Source organism: Argentina anserina, chromosome 5 (assembly GCF_933775445.1).
Source record: "Argentina anserina chromosome 5, drPotAnse1.1, whole genome shotgun sequence".
NCBI classification, from domain to species: Eukaryota; Viridiplantae; Streptophyta; class Magnoliopsida; order Rosales; family Rosaceae; genus Argentina; species Argentina anserina.
In genome coordinates, this window is record NC_065876.1 from 3,212,715 (window position 1) to 3,229,012 (window position 16,298).

Below are 16,298 nucleotides of genomic sequence, written 5' to 3' on the forward strand. Positions count from 1 at the left end.
TTAACCGACCCGTTTATATATGGTGCACGTACACCAAAGTGCTGTGTGGGTAACCTGATTTACAAGGTCCAGACCATGCAGTTGAGTAGGGCTGCAAGGTATGGGACTGGTGATGAGAATTTTTCCGTTCTTTCATATTCCAACAAGTTGTCTATCTCATGCATGCATATAGTGGATTACAGGATCTTGCAGTACTTTTTATTTTTTCTTTTATTGAGGGTGTTTAAATTTTTATAAAGTTCAAAACGAAAATAAATATAAAAGCTCCTTGTATGTTTCATAAGAGAAATAGTAGTTCTTGGAATTTCCAATCTACATAACCTGAAAACAGTATCGATGCATTGAGGAGCAAATAGATTAATAAAGAATGGAATATGATGAAGATACTGGCCAGAGTGAAGTTAATTAGGAGAAAGGATAAATATCAAGTGATTAATTGGCAAGTGGAAACTTCATGTCAAAACTAGCTAGCAAAGTAGTCCAAACTCCAGAGAGTGCCAATGCAAGGAGAATAAAGATGAACCCGATCAATTGAAGGTTGATGATTTTCCAGTTCATCTATTCGAATGCAAACTTTATGCAAAGTTAATGAAGTTTCTAGCTTCAGCGATTCAAAAAGGAATAGAATAAAGCTCATATAGCAGAATACAAAACTTGAAAAGAAGAAAGTTGAGCAATCATATATGCTAGCTAGCGGCCAAAACCGAATGTTATTTGGAGAAAAAAATCACTAAAAGTACATGAACTCTTGTGACATGGTCGATACTTTTAAAATTGATCAAAATGATCATTCAACTCTTGTTTTACTACCAACTAAATCCATCTAACTAAATTTCGTCATTATTTAGTTAATTTCATGATATGAATCATGTATGGGCCCTTACAAAAGGGGGTAAATGAGACATATTACTAAAAATTAAGACTTAAAACTCAATATCTCTCATAATCAGGTCCTTATTTTCTCAATCCTAAACTCGTTTTGTCAACGCTAAATTTGGCGGAAAGTTGATTTCGATCGAGACTGAGGATTACAAATGTCATTTGCCCATTTTATAGGGGTCCACACATGATCCACATCATGAAATTAACGAAACAATGATGGAATTTGATTTGATAGATCTAGTTAATAGCAAAACAGGAGTTGAGAGATCATTTTGATCAATTTTAAAGGACATGGATTAAACTGACCATATCACAAGAATTTAGGGACCGTTGATAAAAAAATTTCTAATCTTTAATACATCAGTCACCTCTTTGTAGGCAAACATTTCCACTAGGGTGAACACGTACAAGAGCTTGTATGTATCATTCATCCGATTCTATATATTTCACTACACTTAATGATCACATCCTAAATCACATCTCTCATACATGTACAGAGATAACCATAATACACGTCTACTATAGATGTGTATCGCTTATGCCAAGATATGATCCACAATACAAAAACCAAATGCGATGCATTCATCGTCCTCCGGCTGATGCATGCAAGGGAGAAATTAAAAAAGGAAAAAGAAAAGACATTTTTTTAGAGGAATGAATTAATTTTATTTGGCATTAAACCATGCACAACTACAAGGATCAAATACAAGAAGTAATATGCCACCTCTCATACAAGTAAACCAAAAAAATGAATAAATACGTAAAAACACGCTTATGACAATTCACTTTCAGTCAATTTTTTCTTGTCTTATTGACTTGATCGAGGATGATGTTTGCTTCCTTGGCCGGCATGTGACTAAATAAAAACACTAAAGCAGAGATACAACTATATTGATATCAATGGTAGAAATAGAAACTTGTGATATATGTGTATGATATGGATGTACATAATCAGGTATTAGCGTCTTTGATAATGCATGTTTTATTTAATGTTGATTTTTTCTCTCAAATGAATAACACAGATAAACTCCAAATTGTAGTTATAAATCAATGACAACTAAGAATATAATAAAAGTCAAAGAAGGATAACAGAAAAATAATTCCAATGTTCATTTCCTGGCAGAAAATTGAAATAGGTAAGATATAAGCAAAAGATTTGAATACTCATAGAGATGAATAAAGCTTCTAAGTTTATTGAACAATAGCACAAAAGGTGAAGACTGAAGTGGGATCTGTGGGGAAGTAGTTAGTATCTTACAAAATAAATAGAAACTGATGTGCGGAACTGCGGATACCATTCCAACCACATTTACCATGTAACTAACCCTCATAGATCGAGTATGCATTTACAATTAACCTTCACCTTTGTATATATTTGGAAATTTCTAACACCTAATCTGCCGGTTTCATTTTAGCATTAGTTTGAGTAAAAACAGATATCAATCGAAAAACAAAAATCAATGTTTATCAATTTTGAAGACAAATGAATACCTTCATACAGAGGCCAATATTTTTCCTTGTAAGTGTTCGTTAGATCGATGCACACTTCCCAAAATTTGCTGTCATACTTCACATGCACATAGGTCTTCAAGAAAAGACCGTCCTGCTTCTTCATTGGCTCCTATACATCAGAGTACATTCAATCATAACATGAGATTATTAATATTATGCTGATCAATTTGGTACAGTCTATAATCTTCTCTACTACATATCAAAACACAGAACACATCAAAAGTATTACCTTATCATTTCATTTGGCTAAAAAAGCCGATCTTTTGCAATCAAATAGGTCTTCAAATTCTTTTATTAATTAAAAGTCCACCCAAAGCAGAGATGAATCATTAATAAAATTGACACAAGCAAGATGGTCTGAGGCTTACCGAGTCATTGCGGTGATGAAAACATAGGAAAGAACTAAGGCATACAACTGATACAAGTAAGGTGATCTCATCTTGTAAATTCTGGAATTAAATGTAGCAGTTGGGAACTATCTAATATTAACCCGGCCAGTGACTCTGTACCTTGCATTACTGAAGCCATGAATGGAACGACCATTACACTGGGTTATTGTCAAACTAGAAAACACTGTACACCAAGAATCTAAGAAATTAATCAAACAAATTAAAGGATGAATATAACCAACCTTACCGTATACAAACCCTGCAAGAAGATCCATGTATCTGATGTGTTGCTCCCCAAAATAAATGGAGCTTAGCAATTAGGGTATTGACGTAGAGTGAGAGAAGCTGAGATGAGAAGCTAAAACAAACAAACACCCAGAAACATAAAAATGGAAACTTAATCAAAACCCAAACTCCATGGCAAAGATGACAGACACCATCGAACACCACCACACGTGGCTGAAGCAGAGTGGGCAGCAGAACCGCCAAGGAAGCAGCAGTTGGGCTGGAGTAGACAGTCGTCTTCATCGTCGTCGCCGACACCGCCGAGGTCTGCGGCGGTGCTCAAAACGACGATGAAGATAGAAAACAGACGCGATGAAGAGTAAATTGAAGCTAATGGATCGAGACTAGACTCGTACGTAATGAAAACCAGATTCGAATGAGGAATTTGAAGATCAGAGATTTCCGGGAGATTTGAGAGAAGACATTTAAGACCTCTGAGGAATTTTGAAAAATGACCACTTTTTTGTCCTTGAATTGATATTTAACCTTGTTTCATAATTTAGTTGAAAAATAACCATATCACAATAAGAAAAGTCTTGACTACTCTTAGTAAATTACTCACTTATTTCTCGTTTCTCCTCCTCCTCCTCTGTATTGTTCTCAGTTCTCTAATGATAAACCAATTTCTCTATTTTTCAATATCATGATGATCATCTATATATGGTTTCCGATCCTTTATGTTTATGATCTAGCTATGATAGTTATCGATCCTTCCTTACTTCTTAATTTGAAAATACATTTTTTCTTGCTAGGTCGAATAAGAAGGAACCATCCAAATTATCCAATATCACATATATGGCTAGCTTTTGAGTTTGAAGTCAAATCTCTACCTTACTCCGTCCTCATACACTCATCTTTTTCTCCACCTATTCTCCTCTCAGCCCTCATCTCAATATATTTACAGCCACTCTTAAACATAACCATGTCTCCCTCTGTTTTCTTATGCATGGCAAAGAGCATAGTCTTCCTTGCAAGAAAACCTAATTTCTTCAACACATTTGATCTAATGAGCTGATCAATATGACTCTTCTTGCCGATTTGATCCAAATCTATTGAATCATGTACGTTTCACAAATAGCGTAGTCCTTACAGACCCAACAGCTAGATCCATGGGAATCAATTTTTTTTTTCTTACGACCAACTACACAAGCTAAAAACACTTTAGGTCGTGATGATTTTAATTTATCAATTCATTCACATAAGCATTAAGCCATCGACTCTGTAATTCTAATAACTTAACCAATTATAACGAGGTTAAATATAAATTAATCAAGGGTAGTGAAGACTTTTTGTACTCTCATATGGCTATTTTTAAACAAAATTTAATAACAAGGTTAAATATCAATTCGGGGACAAAAAAGTGGTCTCTCCGGGTTGGGGTTTGTGAGAGATTTGGGGAACCATTGTCCGGAATCACAGCTCAGACAATACCAAATTATGAGACCATTGTCTTAAAGCAAACTTATAACAATGTTTTTGTGTGTTGAGAGATAAACCATTCTTCTAGACAATGGTACTTATAAAATTATTGTCTGGCCCAAATTTTCAGACAACGTTATTTTGAAACTATTATTTGATTTTTCACACAACAATTTTGTATGGCGTGCATTGTCTATTTACTATTGTCTGATGAACATTTTGGGGCAGTGGTTCTAGTCTTCGTTGCCGCACACGCTGTCAGCCACAGAAACAAGGTTCCGCTTCCTCAAAGTCACAAACCCCAATTGGAGCTATCTACACCGATTGCAGACACCACCGCGCCTTCGTCTGTGCTTGATTGCCTGAGTTAATCGGCGCCGAGACGTCCTTGAGCAGTCAGATATACTGTCGCCGTCGTGCCTCACGAAGCCTAGAAACCTTAGGTTTCGGAATAGTTGTTCCGGGAAAAGTGGAGCGTTTTTTTCACTACTTAGTGTAGTACGTAAAAAAAAAAATCTTAAACTATAACTTCCATTGTTTTCTCGGCATGTCCACTGCATTGGACGCAGGAGTTCGTCAAGTTATGCGTGGCCATTCTGAGTAGTACTGCGTCGGCCGGAAATCTTTTTGGGGTTATGGTCTATGGTTACCGCCGACAAGTTCACCTCCCTGCCTTTCCTTTCTGCTATCTGTCGCTGTGTCGACTTGTAGTATGTGGCATACAGAATCAGCTGAGCTAATCCAAAAACGGTGCCCAGTCCATTAGGAATCTGCGACCAAATAACAACAATATTTGAGCTTGGGAAAAACTATCATAATTGATTGGAGTTCTAGTGGGATAACGAAATCATTACTGTGATGAAGAGGTCAAAACGGATGAGAGCATATGCAGTCCAGGCAAGGCCATTCGCAAACGAAGCAAACGAGAGGAAAAACGGCATGTACTCCACACTTTTTGTTGTGGTCACCATTTTCTGTCACCAAAGAGTAGCATAATGAAAAATTAAACATATAGATGCATTCTCATAACCAGTCTGACAGTTTGCAGAATCGTATCTATTTGTTAGACAATCCAAAATGCAAACTATTTACGTCTAATTAACTGGGTATGATTTCAACTAATTTGCATGTAGGATTTTAATCAGCTAAAGGTGATCAATCAATTAATTACCATGACAGTCAAAGGAGCAGCATACATCATGATGCTGCAGGCAATGGATATGATGCCTACAATCAAGGACCTCTTGGTATGTGTGTGAGCCAAAGTGAGAACCAGAAGAGTAAGAACACCGATGAAAATGATCTCCACGGCAACAACCAGAACCACTATGAGCCTCTTTTTCTTGTCGGAAAAAATGAGGAAGAGGATGATGTAGACGACCTCAATGATCGTACCCCACCCGTTTATGGTCCAGACCAGAGTGCTATCCGGGTGCACAATCGGTAACCCATATAAGGTCCACACCATGCAGTTGATCAGGGTTGCAAGGTATGGGAGTGATGAGTATTGCTCCACTGACCCTTTCTTCCATATTCGAACAAAAGTTGGACTGCACCATAATTGATCATTGTAATTTTTGACAGAACACATAAAGAAAACTATTTCATTAGTGGATATTATCAATCATTTTATAGTAAATAATAATTAGGTTGTAGCCTCTAATTAAGGTAAACCTAATTATTAGTGGTAAAACTACTCTTTAAGTCCAATCTACATTTCATTGACATATATCTTTAACATTTCCCTTCCAACTCAACTTAGATGAAATAATAACTAAAGGTACTTTTGTTAAAAGCTCAATGGCTTTACATAATTAAGCTAATGTCTTTCTAGTATAAGAGGGATTCGATATATGTGCATATGCCCCCATGCCTCTTTTATATATACTCAATTTTTGTTTTTTATATGGATAATACCATATCAATAGTATTCATCATTCACATGTCTACATATAGACACGATGCCGGATATTTTGAACATCATTTGCTTTTGTATCTGGCTGGTGAACATCATGTCGACCCTTTAGAAGAAGGAAAAAATAAGAACTTTTTTGTACCTTGTTTTTAATCATGTTCAGTTTATAAAAAAAAATTTATGTGGCAATAAACAAGGAATTAGAAAGGAGGAATCGCTTACACTGGCGCCAAGAACAGGAAGAATGAGATGATGTTTCCTGAAAAAAAAAAGAATAAGAAGAGAAAGTAAGCGAAACAGCCCACATGATCAATCTTCGATCATTCCCTGCTGATCAAGATAATGCATATTTACGCACATACGAAAGATTAACGAAATTTCAAGGAAAGAATTTCTTAATTCATCGTCAATCTAAGTAGATTATTTCCAGAAGTTCAAAATAGATAACAAAGTTACAAACCAAATTACTCTCGGTCATTCATACCTATGATACCGACCACAGTCCGAGCAGCATCTGCAGAAACCATGGCTGTGATGATTGACCCCTAAAGAAGAAGACCAAGATATATGGGAGAAGAAGCACAAGATCGAAACGAGGCTGCAGAGAAATGGACAAGCTAGCTAGGGGAACAAGGGAAAGAAAGAAGAAAGAAGAGAGAGACAGAGATTGGATGGGTGTAAATGAGAAAGAGGAAGGAAAATAATGAAGAGGGTAGGACCGTAGGACTAGATGAGTAGATGTACGTTCGGTGTGGGTTGTGTATTCCTTTGATTTGAAAGCGTACTAATTTGGACTCATTGCGAACACTATGTTGGTTTTGGTGTTAGGTCTCTTGCATGGCATGTATTAGACATGGAACGTATACATAAATAGGGCTAATGGGCTATAGCTCCAAAACGCAATGGAAGAGATCGAATATCAAGTCGGATATGAGAGAGAGAGAGAGAGAGAGAGAGAGAGAGAGAGAGAGCACTCCGGTCACTACTAGCTTCAAGATTCTCCCAGTACTTTCTTTCAGGCAGTTGGGGACTCTCAGAAAGTTTTTTTTTTTCGTAAATAATGAATATAGACAACGAAAATTAATGTGCAGGTTGCCATAAGATCTTGATGCATATATGGCTTCAATTATTGCTCGTCTCCGTTTAAATTTTAGGCATTAGGTAACTCATCACTTAACCAAGCATGCTTTCTTTTCCTCACTTTGAATGGAAAATGACCTTACTTAGTTGTCTGATGATACATTATTCTGGGATGCCATAATTCATCGAGACTGCTTCAAAGAGAGAATAGGATTTGGGGAAACAATGCTATATATGATCGATGTGACTCATTTTACAGTCCCCCAAGTCGACTATCTATTTAGAGAAATAGATGTGATCAATTTGCACACTCACTGTCCTCTTTTCAAAGTTCAAACACGAAAATGGAAAAGAAGATTGAGGATTTATTGAATTGAAATGTAAAGTAAGAATTTTACGATTAAATTGTGTTGATTCTCAATTATTGAAATTGAGAGGTTATAATAAATTTATGATAAATTTATATATAATAGATATATATATGTAGAATGACATTAAGATCCTTACAAATAAATCCTAATATGTGTAACATATGTTACATTCTTAACATAACATTGTGCCCTGTTTGGTCTTAATGAGACCTTTAGCCACATACACCCCATTGACCCAACACCAATCTGCTCAAAATGCAGAACCAATGGTTGTTCTACAGCTGAAAGATGGAGTTGCAGACACCGAGTAGTGGCAGAAGATTTGATTTGAGTCCCTATCCATAAACTGGGCCAGTGTTCGATTCAATGGTGGTTAAGCTTAACATTTATCAGACCCCCAAGGAATAAAAAATAGATGATTACGGAAATATTAATAGTCTAAAAAATGAAAATTTCGGGAAAATATCGATTTTAAAAAATAATTGAGAAAATTAATGAAAATTTGAATAAAACATGAAATTTTGAAAGATGTTTCTTTGATTAATTATCTATTATATTTCATAAGAAAATATCGTATAACTATTAGTCTATAACTATTAGTCTATAATGAGTTATAATAATTTGAGATGAAACAGTAATCGAGAATTCTGAAAAATTGACACTTTAAAGTTTAAACATCTAATTTTTTATGACTAGGAACCTAAAGAAAGGCTAAATCATCACACCTTATATATATGAAAATGATACATTAAGCATGAAAATTGCATTGGTGATTTATAACAACATAAAGAATGTATGAGATATAAAATTTTAATTATTAGAACCTTATACCACACATAGAGAATCTGGTATAAATATTAATTTATAGTTATAGTGAGTTGTATTATAATTTAACATGATATAGTGCATACTTAACTATTGAGAATTAACAATAATTTACTTTATTTATTTAATCCATAACCCAATAAGACATGATAAATAAGATAATGATCATGAAAGGTGTAATTAAGAATGTAGTGAAATTGAATTTAATTATATAGAAAACTATATTAAAAGGTAGAAAAAAAAATTAAATTTATTGGAAATATCGAAAAATATCAAAAAATATCAAGAAATATCGGAAAATATCGAAGAAATATCGAAAATATCGGAAAATATCAATAGTGAAATTGAATTTAATTATATAAACGATTATACACAAAATTTAAATTTATTTAAAATATCAAAAATATTTGAAAATATCAAAAATTTCGGACGAAATTAATTTAATATGACAAGTATATCTTTATAAAAAAACGAAATTATCGTCGATATTTCAACGATAATTTCGATTTTTTAATCATTGATCAGACCCGATCACTAGCTAGGGCAGGCCGGCCGGTGTGATATGATAGCGAGTACGTACATATTCTCTTTTTTTCTGGTGTGAAATGATCGATGTCGATCTGTGTGTGTGTGTCTGCGATGATGAACTAATTCTTTTCCAGTTCCCACCCTGTGTTGATGATTGAATTTGGACTATATACGTACAGAAGTTAATTTCAGGTCATACGTAGGCGAGAGAGAGAGAGAGAGAGAGAGAGATTCTCCTTGGCACTAGTCTAGTAATTCTGTACCATGAGCAGGATGCCCTAATGTGTCAAAGAACATACGCATGCAACTTTTCCTCTAATGATCAACTAAATCAGCCTTCATACTCTTTGTCATCTTGTTACTCCCCGGCCGTTCTCTCTTTCCTTGAATTGAGATTGATATATATCCAATATCCAGAGAATAGGGTTTGGCTTATCAAATAATCATTTCCTCCGTTGACACATGAATCCAGAACTCGCCTTGACATTTCAATCTAGCTCCGAAGTAGACCCTTGTGGCTAAAATTAATTAGAGGTTTACAACTCTTAAACAGGAAGAGAGTACGTGGTACTAGAAGTAGGATCAGCAACTTATCTGCAAGTTATTATTATCAGAGTATAGTTGAAAAAATGGAGGGCCCTAGGTAATTAATTTACTATGCAAGTATGTAAATTGTCGTCATTTATTTATCTGTTACAATAGAATAAGAGAAATATTGTTCATTGCACTAGCCTCTAGCCATCGATCGCTACTTCTTTCACGCTTTTTGTTATCTTCTAATAAGTAGTCTCTTTGTTCCTCTTTTTCCTAATCTTCGACTACTTCATTCCAATACCCGCACATTTCCTTGTCGATCATCTTCTTACTCTTTATTTCTCTTTCGTTCTTTCCTTGATTTGTGAATGATATCCAGAGAAAACCAACCTTTGACATTTTTGAGAGGCTGAAGCAAGCCCTTCATATATTAACTAAAATGTAGATTTAGTAACTCGATCTTAATTGAGCGCGTACAGTAGTATGATCGAGTATAAGAAATTTGAAGCAAGCTAGCTATACGAGTGTCTGAAAATTGAAGGGTTCAACACATTTGTCTCATTTATTTGCGCTCGGTTTTGGGTATTAGAACTCGATGACAATTGAAATATTGAGTGAAAGAGCCAGTCATAGGTAAGTAGTCAAGCAATTATCATAGTTTTCTTTTGATTAATTAAATACATCTTCGCGTAAAATTTCATGTCAATGGTATAATGATCTATATTTAGATTCATATTACTAAAGTTCTACTAATCGATGAGAACCCTGCATTCTTTATACCTCTTTTATTATTCTCTCTTTTGTTCTTGTTTCATTAAATAAGAAATATTCACACTTCGGCTTGTTTGCCACGAACCCATACCTGATAATGCAGGACTGTTTACTTGACCCAGTCACCCAGACAACCAATATTTTGCAGAAGTATTTTATTTCCTATTAGCCATAAAGAGCTGAGAATATATGATTCAGCACAGATATTAGTAGAGCCCAGATTCTTAAGGAAATTTGAGATAATCTTTAGTTGGCATTTCCCTTGGACAAAGTAAAACAAAGCAATAACAATTATATATATATATATATATATATATACACACAGAGGTTTTCAGGTGTGGAGGTCCGTACCTTAAGTTAAAGTACGGATTTTCATTTTTTATTAACTTTTCGATTGAGTTTTCACATTTCCACCATCCAATTCTTAGGTAATAACGTATAGATCACCTTTGTAAAAATTCAGCCAATTTGATAATCGTTAAGGTATCTAACTAAGTTAAACCAATGAACGGATTAAATCTGCCGAATTTAAACCATTCATGTGTATAATAGAAAAACGCAGTTTTGAGTGATTTAACGATTATCAAATTGGTTGAATATTTGCATAAGTGATATATACGTTATTACCTAAGGACTGGACGGTGGAGATGTGAAAACTCGATCGGAAAGTTATTAAAAAATGAAAATATGTACCTTAAGGTAAGGTACGGACCTCCGCATCTGAAAAATCTCGTGTGTGTGTATATATATATATATATATATATATTCATAGAGAAACTTTATTTTAAAATTAAAGAGTGAAGTTTCAATTTTAACTGGAGATGTTGAAATATGAACAAGAAGTTAGTCATGTGAGATGTCAAGGGGATTCATTAGTGGAAGAGCCTTGTATATATACACACGCCCGTCGTTGAAACATTTTGCGGATGGAATACTACAAGCAGATTCAGATATCCTTGTTCATCTTTGTCTCTTTGGGTACGTACAGTTATTCTTCATAAACGATTAAAGAAAAACTAGCTGTTAACTAGAGTAATGTCATATGACTCGTATCGGGATCATGTTCTACTAAGATATTATGTGTAAAGAATATACAAATTCAATCCCAATTCATTAATCATCTAAAAAAACTGTACAAATTAGTTTCAGTCTATTTATTTTATGAAGGCTGGCTTTCTTGCAATCGACACAGTTTTATTTAATAGTTCAACGGGTTAAAATTTCAAGTAATCTTCTTAATTCTGCAAATTAACCCGTTTTGTGCTGAGGTGTATTATTGGATGTGTTGAAATTAACAGCCCAACAGCTCCACTTGAGTGTAGAAATAAACAATACAAATGCAGGAGAAAACATACATGTGAATATTATTCACTCAAATGCATATTTTTCTTTTCAGAATGAACAGCTTCAAGCCCAAATGCAGACATTCAATACAACATTACCAAAGAACAAAAGAAATGATAAATTCAAACCCGAAGAAATAGAAAACCTCACCAAGTAATGAAAAAATTCAACCCTATACATGATCTTCTATGTTACAGATTGTGCACCTGAGTACTGTAGCAGAGCAGAACAGAAGTGAAGATCCCCTTCTTTTTCATTTCCTTCTGTTTCTCCTTCAAAGTCTGAAACCCAGACTAGCCCACCTTCTTGTCCCCTCTTTCTTCGTAGTCTTCTTTGAGTTTGGATCGATGAGGTTTTCCAATGACTTTGCCTTCTTGTCTCGTTTCCTGCCGGCTTCTTTCAGGAGCTCAGATAGTCTTCTCTTCTCATCTTCAAAATCAGGATTTGCAATTCCAAGCTTTTCTTCTCGCAATTTAAGCACATACTCCAAAATTTCAATTGCATCTTCAACTCTGAAATAGACAGATAATAATTCGTTAGAAATTTGTATATTCTAAGGAATACACTCAATGCACCAGTAAACTTGGCGATAAGCTAATAAAATGCAGAAAAATACATTGTTTATGCAAATAATGCAAAGCTGCAACGCCAATACAAGCAGGTACCAACTGCGTTGGTGATATAGTAACTTCTTGGTCTGGACTATCTATGTGTCCTGGTTAGACATGTAGGGCACTTTGCATTCAATTTCTAGGGACATCTGAGGTGCAAGGCACAAGTCTGACCATGCTGTTACCACACCACTTTAAAGTTTTCGTATAGTGACGGTTGATAACTATTAAAGAAATAGTACACTACCAGCTTCAAAAGAGTATACGATTTTTGCAAGGAGATTTTCAAACACATGAAAAAAAAAACAAGCAGTTAAAGCCAAAATACAAGCAAAATGCCGAGGATCTTACCTCCCCATAGCATCATAGGTTGCTGCAAGATTGCTATACACTCCGAGAGTATCTTGATGGCAAGGACCACACTCTTGTTCTAATATTCTCCTCGCTTCTTCAAACAACTCACCCGCCTCATCTATCTTGAACAATTGAACGCAAGCCAATCCCATCTGGTTCAACACAACCCCAAAGAAGGGAGACTTCTTCTCTCCACTAGCTCTGAGTTTTGCTATAGCACTTCCAAAAGAGTTCCTTGCTTCTTCATATTTCCCCAGCATGCAATACATCACTCCCATCCGTGCTTCTATTCCAGCAATTGTGCTTTGCTGTCCAGGTTTATCCTCTAACAAATTCATTGCCTTTTGTAATAACTTAAGTGCCTCCTCCGGCTCATCTATGGACTCATAAATAGCTGAAATTTCAGTCAATCCACTAGATATCTCTTCTGCTGTTGTTCCAGGCACAGGTTTTACATATATCCTCAAGGCATTCTCACAATATGATTTGGACTCTCTGAGCTTTCCAGTCTTATGATATAGGTCAGCAAGGCGTACAAAGATGGATGCAACTGAAGGGTGGTTATCTCCCCTTGATGACTTTAGAACAGTGAGTGCCTTCTGATAGGAGAAGACAGCCTCATCAAAGCGACAAAGAGACATGTAAATGTTGCCTATGCTGACATCAATAGCAGCAACCTCATTTTCTTGACTATTTGCAATCATTGACATGCTAGCAAGGACAAGGTGTTCAAGTGCAGCTTCATAATCTCCCTTTGCCTCACATATAAGTGCCATAAGTCGGCGATCAGCTGCCTCCTCAATGGATGCTGGTTCACTATGAGCACGGTGAATTTCAAGAGTTTTCTTGCACAATTCGTCAGCTCTTTCAAACTGCATTGCCTGTACATGAGCCTCAGCGAGATATCTGCATTTTCAAGACCAATTTACATGAATCACATTTTCAGTCTTTCTAGTTCAGTTTCACTCACAAGAATTAAACACCCCTCTACGACAAACATGATCCAAATAATGCAGAACACTTGCACAGCTGTCATAGATGGTTAAAGTTGACTTCACTGCATTTCCTCAAGGGTAGCTGCTTTCATAAAGCCCATAACACTATACCTAGAATGATCGATGTTCTGTCAGTCAATGTATATATACTCTACCCGGCTATTGATGTTTACATAAGCCTGTGTCCCCGCTAAACCAACTCAAATTTGCATCAACTATTCCACACTACCCCCCTTAATGTAAGCACTGACATTACGCGAATTGGGCAGCTTGAGACCACATTAAGTTTTCACAAACACTGATAATGCCAAATAGCAATATCTATTTTAAAAAAGAATACATATCGATCATCCTAACTCGTGTTCTTCGATTAAAGGGCCAAATTTCCATTCCCCATAACTATAATATACTCACAATTGCATGCAAATGTAGTACCGAATCATCTTTCCATTATACTACCAAATGTCCCGATATGGAAACACAACGCGAGTGGAAAACACGCGCCGCGCGAAATGCAAACAAAATGTAGAGAGGGGGGAATGTGAAAGCAGACCTGCAAGTCTCGCCGACTCTGGGATCAGTGTCACCCAGGGCCTCGATCTGGATCTTCAGGCCCTCCTCGTAGCACTCAATGGACCGGTCCACTAGGCCCAACATCGAGTACGTGTCCCCCAACTGCATATGCCCCGAGAACGCCGCCAGCGCGTGATCCGCACCTCTTCCGACTTCGGGGACCCGAATCGCCCGGTCCAGAACCGGCACCGCCTCCTCGAACCGGCCCAAGCTGCAGTAGATAGCTGCCAGCACGTGCAGGCTCATCACCAGGTCCAGGCTGGGCTCGCCTTCGACGGCGCACCGCTCGAACGACTTGGCCGCCCGGACGGCGTAGTCGAGCGCCTTGTTCGGGCCCTCGCCGGAGGCGATGGTGTCCCGGGCCAGCTTGAGGAGGAACGGGCCGAGATCCGGATTGTCGAGCGAGGCGTCGGATAGGATCGGGTTCGGGCTCTCCGGCTGAGGCGATTTGGACTTGAACCGGTTCGGCGAGGGCCGGGATCGGGAGGCGGAAGGCGACGGTGGCCTTTTGCCGTGCGGCGACGGCGTTTTGGAGATTCCGGCGGGGGAGGATCTTTGCGGTTGAGGCTGGGCCGCGGTCTCAGGGACCGAGATTTGTAGCGGCGCCGAGCCCGGCGGGGTTTTGACGGAGACTAATCCCGGCATAGCTTAGAGGTCTGAGAAGAATTGAGAGTGAAAATGTTTGATTAATGAGAGAGATGGGAGCGAATGAGAAGGAATGTGTATAAGTATTAGTGAGTTAATTACGTAAGTAGCGTAATTAAGAGGAGGATACTGGGTTTAATTAAGCTGAGAGAGAGAGAGAGAGAGAGAGAGAGAGAGAGAGAGAAGGGTGGTGGGGGGGTTTGGATATTGCAGATGCAGATCAGATGTCACTACTGTGCTGGCATGGTATGACGACGGAGGAAGGTAGTTGGTTACAGTTTCTTTTTTCGCGTGAGGACAAACTGGTCATTTGGGTTTTAGGGATGAAATGGTAAATTATGTTTTGACTTTGACAAACTGCTGGCAGCTGCTACCGGATGCGAGCCGCTTCAATGATTGTACAGATATGCGGACTATAGCGGTTTAGCATCCTGGTACTGATAGGTTCACGGTTCACGTCGTCGTCGCAGGTTAGTTTCTCACAACTGGTAACTCGATGCAGATTTTCACTGCGGTCTTTTTTTATTTTTTTTATGCTCCGTCTAGTTTAGATATTTTATGTTGAATGCTTGAGATACATTTGTCATTATCGATGCGAACTTTTCGTAAATGAAAAAATTTAGAAGAATTTATGTCCACTCTTAATTTATATACATCAAATTTAAAAACATTAGTTTTAGTACATCAATTTTCAATAACGTCATACTATACATAGTACAGTACTTCAATTATTAAAGGGTATTTCAGTACTTCTAGTCTCACTCTTTGTCAGACACAAGCCGAGAGGTTATTTGTCTGGTCAACTAACCTCTCTCTACCATCCTCATTGAAAATCCATCAAATTAGTCACCGTTTAGATCCACCCACAAATAATAATCAACTCTATTTCCAATCACTTGCCAATATCTAATTTTATCTCTGTTAATGTAGTGTATTGCGCTGTGTCAATACGTTTCATTATTCGTTCACTGAATATGCCGTGTTCCTTGTTCTTACTCCTGTCACAAGTAGTACGAATTATTAAAGTGGAGACCATGGCAGCGTGGTTTTCAACTCTCTGATACTTAAATCAGGTCGGTAATACTTTATGCAGAGTAACAGTGAGTGGTTTAGTTTGATTACCTTATGAGGTCAAAGGTTTGACCTTTTATGGTTGAGTTGAGGTAAATCAGACTCATCTTTCGATGTGGGACTAAGTCCAATTGAGGTGTTTTCTGAAGCTCTTTTTGAGATACGCGTGAGGGCGCGTCCTTAGTCGACTTCGA

The 16,298-nt window shown here is 37.1% G+C and overlaps 2 protein-coding genes across 2 annotated transcripts; both read right to left on the minus strand.

Moving 5' to 3' along the window:
* Window positions 1-4,714: 4,714 nt before the first annotated feature.
* Window positions 4,715-7,115, minus strand: LOC126793386 (bidirectional sugar transporter SWEET4-like). The gene is made up of 5 exons (XM_050519890.1): window positions 6,887-7,115; window positions 6,625-6,661; window positions 5,659-6,037; window positions 5,342-5,461; window positions 4,715-5,257 (listed from the first exon to the last, which is right to left on the minus strand). The coding sequence occupies exons 1-5, from the start codon at window positions 6,927-6,929 to the stop codon at window positions 5,069-5,071; spliced, it is 768 nt and encodes a 255-aa protein (XP_050375847.1). The 5' UTR covers window positions 6,930-7,115; the 3' UTR covers window positions 4,715-5,068.
* A 4,736-nt stretch (window positions 7,116-11,851) lies between these two features.
* LOC126793369 (protein KINESIN LIGHT CHAIN-RELATED 1-like) lies at window positions 11,852-15,203 on the minus strand. Its single transcript, XM_050519867.1, has 3 exons — window positions 14,369-15,203; window positions 12,818-13,726; window positions 11,852-12,367 (listed from the first exon to the last, which is right to left on the minus strand). Exons 1-3 carry the CDS (start codon window positions 15,031-15,033, stop codon window positions 12,130-12,132), a joined length of 1,812 nt encoding a protein of 603 aa, XP_050375824.1. The 5' UTR covers window positions 15,034-15,203; the 3' UTR covers window positions 11,852-12,129.
* Window positions 15,204-16,298: the final 1,095 nt, after the last annotated feature.

Bases quoted from the DNA above. Each gene is read 5' to 3' on its own strand.
- LOC126793386 (XM_050519890.1), bottom strand. From the start codon at position 6,929: ATGGTTTCTGCAGATGCTGCTCGGACTGTGGTCGGTATCATAG. The intron at 5,462-5,658 runs GTAATTAATTGA...CTTTGGTGACAG, and splicing joins CTGCTCCTTTGACTGTCATG to AAAATGGTGACCACAACAAA. The intron at 5,258-5,341 runs GTAATGATTTCG...ATTTGGTCGCAG, and splicing joins GTTTTGACCTCTTCATCACA to ATTCCTAATGGACTGGGCAC.
- LOC126793369 (XM_050519867.1), bottom strand. From the start codon at position 15,033: ATGCCGGGATTAGTCTCCGTCAAAACCCCGCCGGGCTCGGCGCCGCTA. The intron at 13,727-14,368 runs GTCTGCTTTCAC...TTGAAAATGCAG, and splicing joins AGAGTCGGCGAGACTTGCAG to ATATCTCGCTGAGGCTCATG. The intron at 12,368-12,817 runs GTAAGATCCTCG...TGTCTATTTCAG, and splicing joins ACCTATGATGCTATGGGGAG to AGTTGAAGATGCAATTGAAA.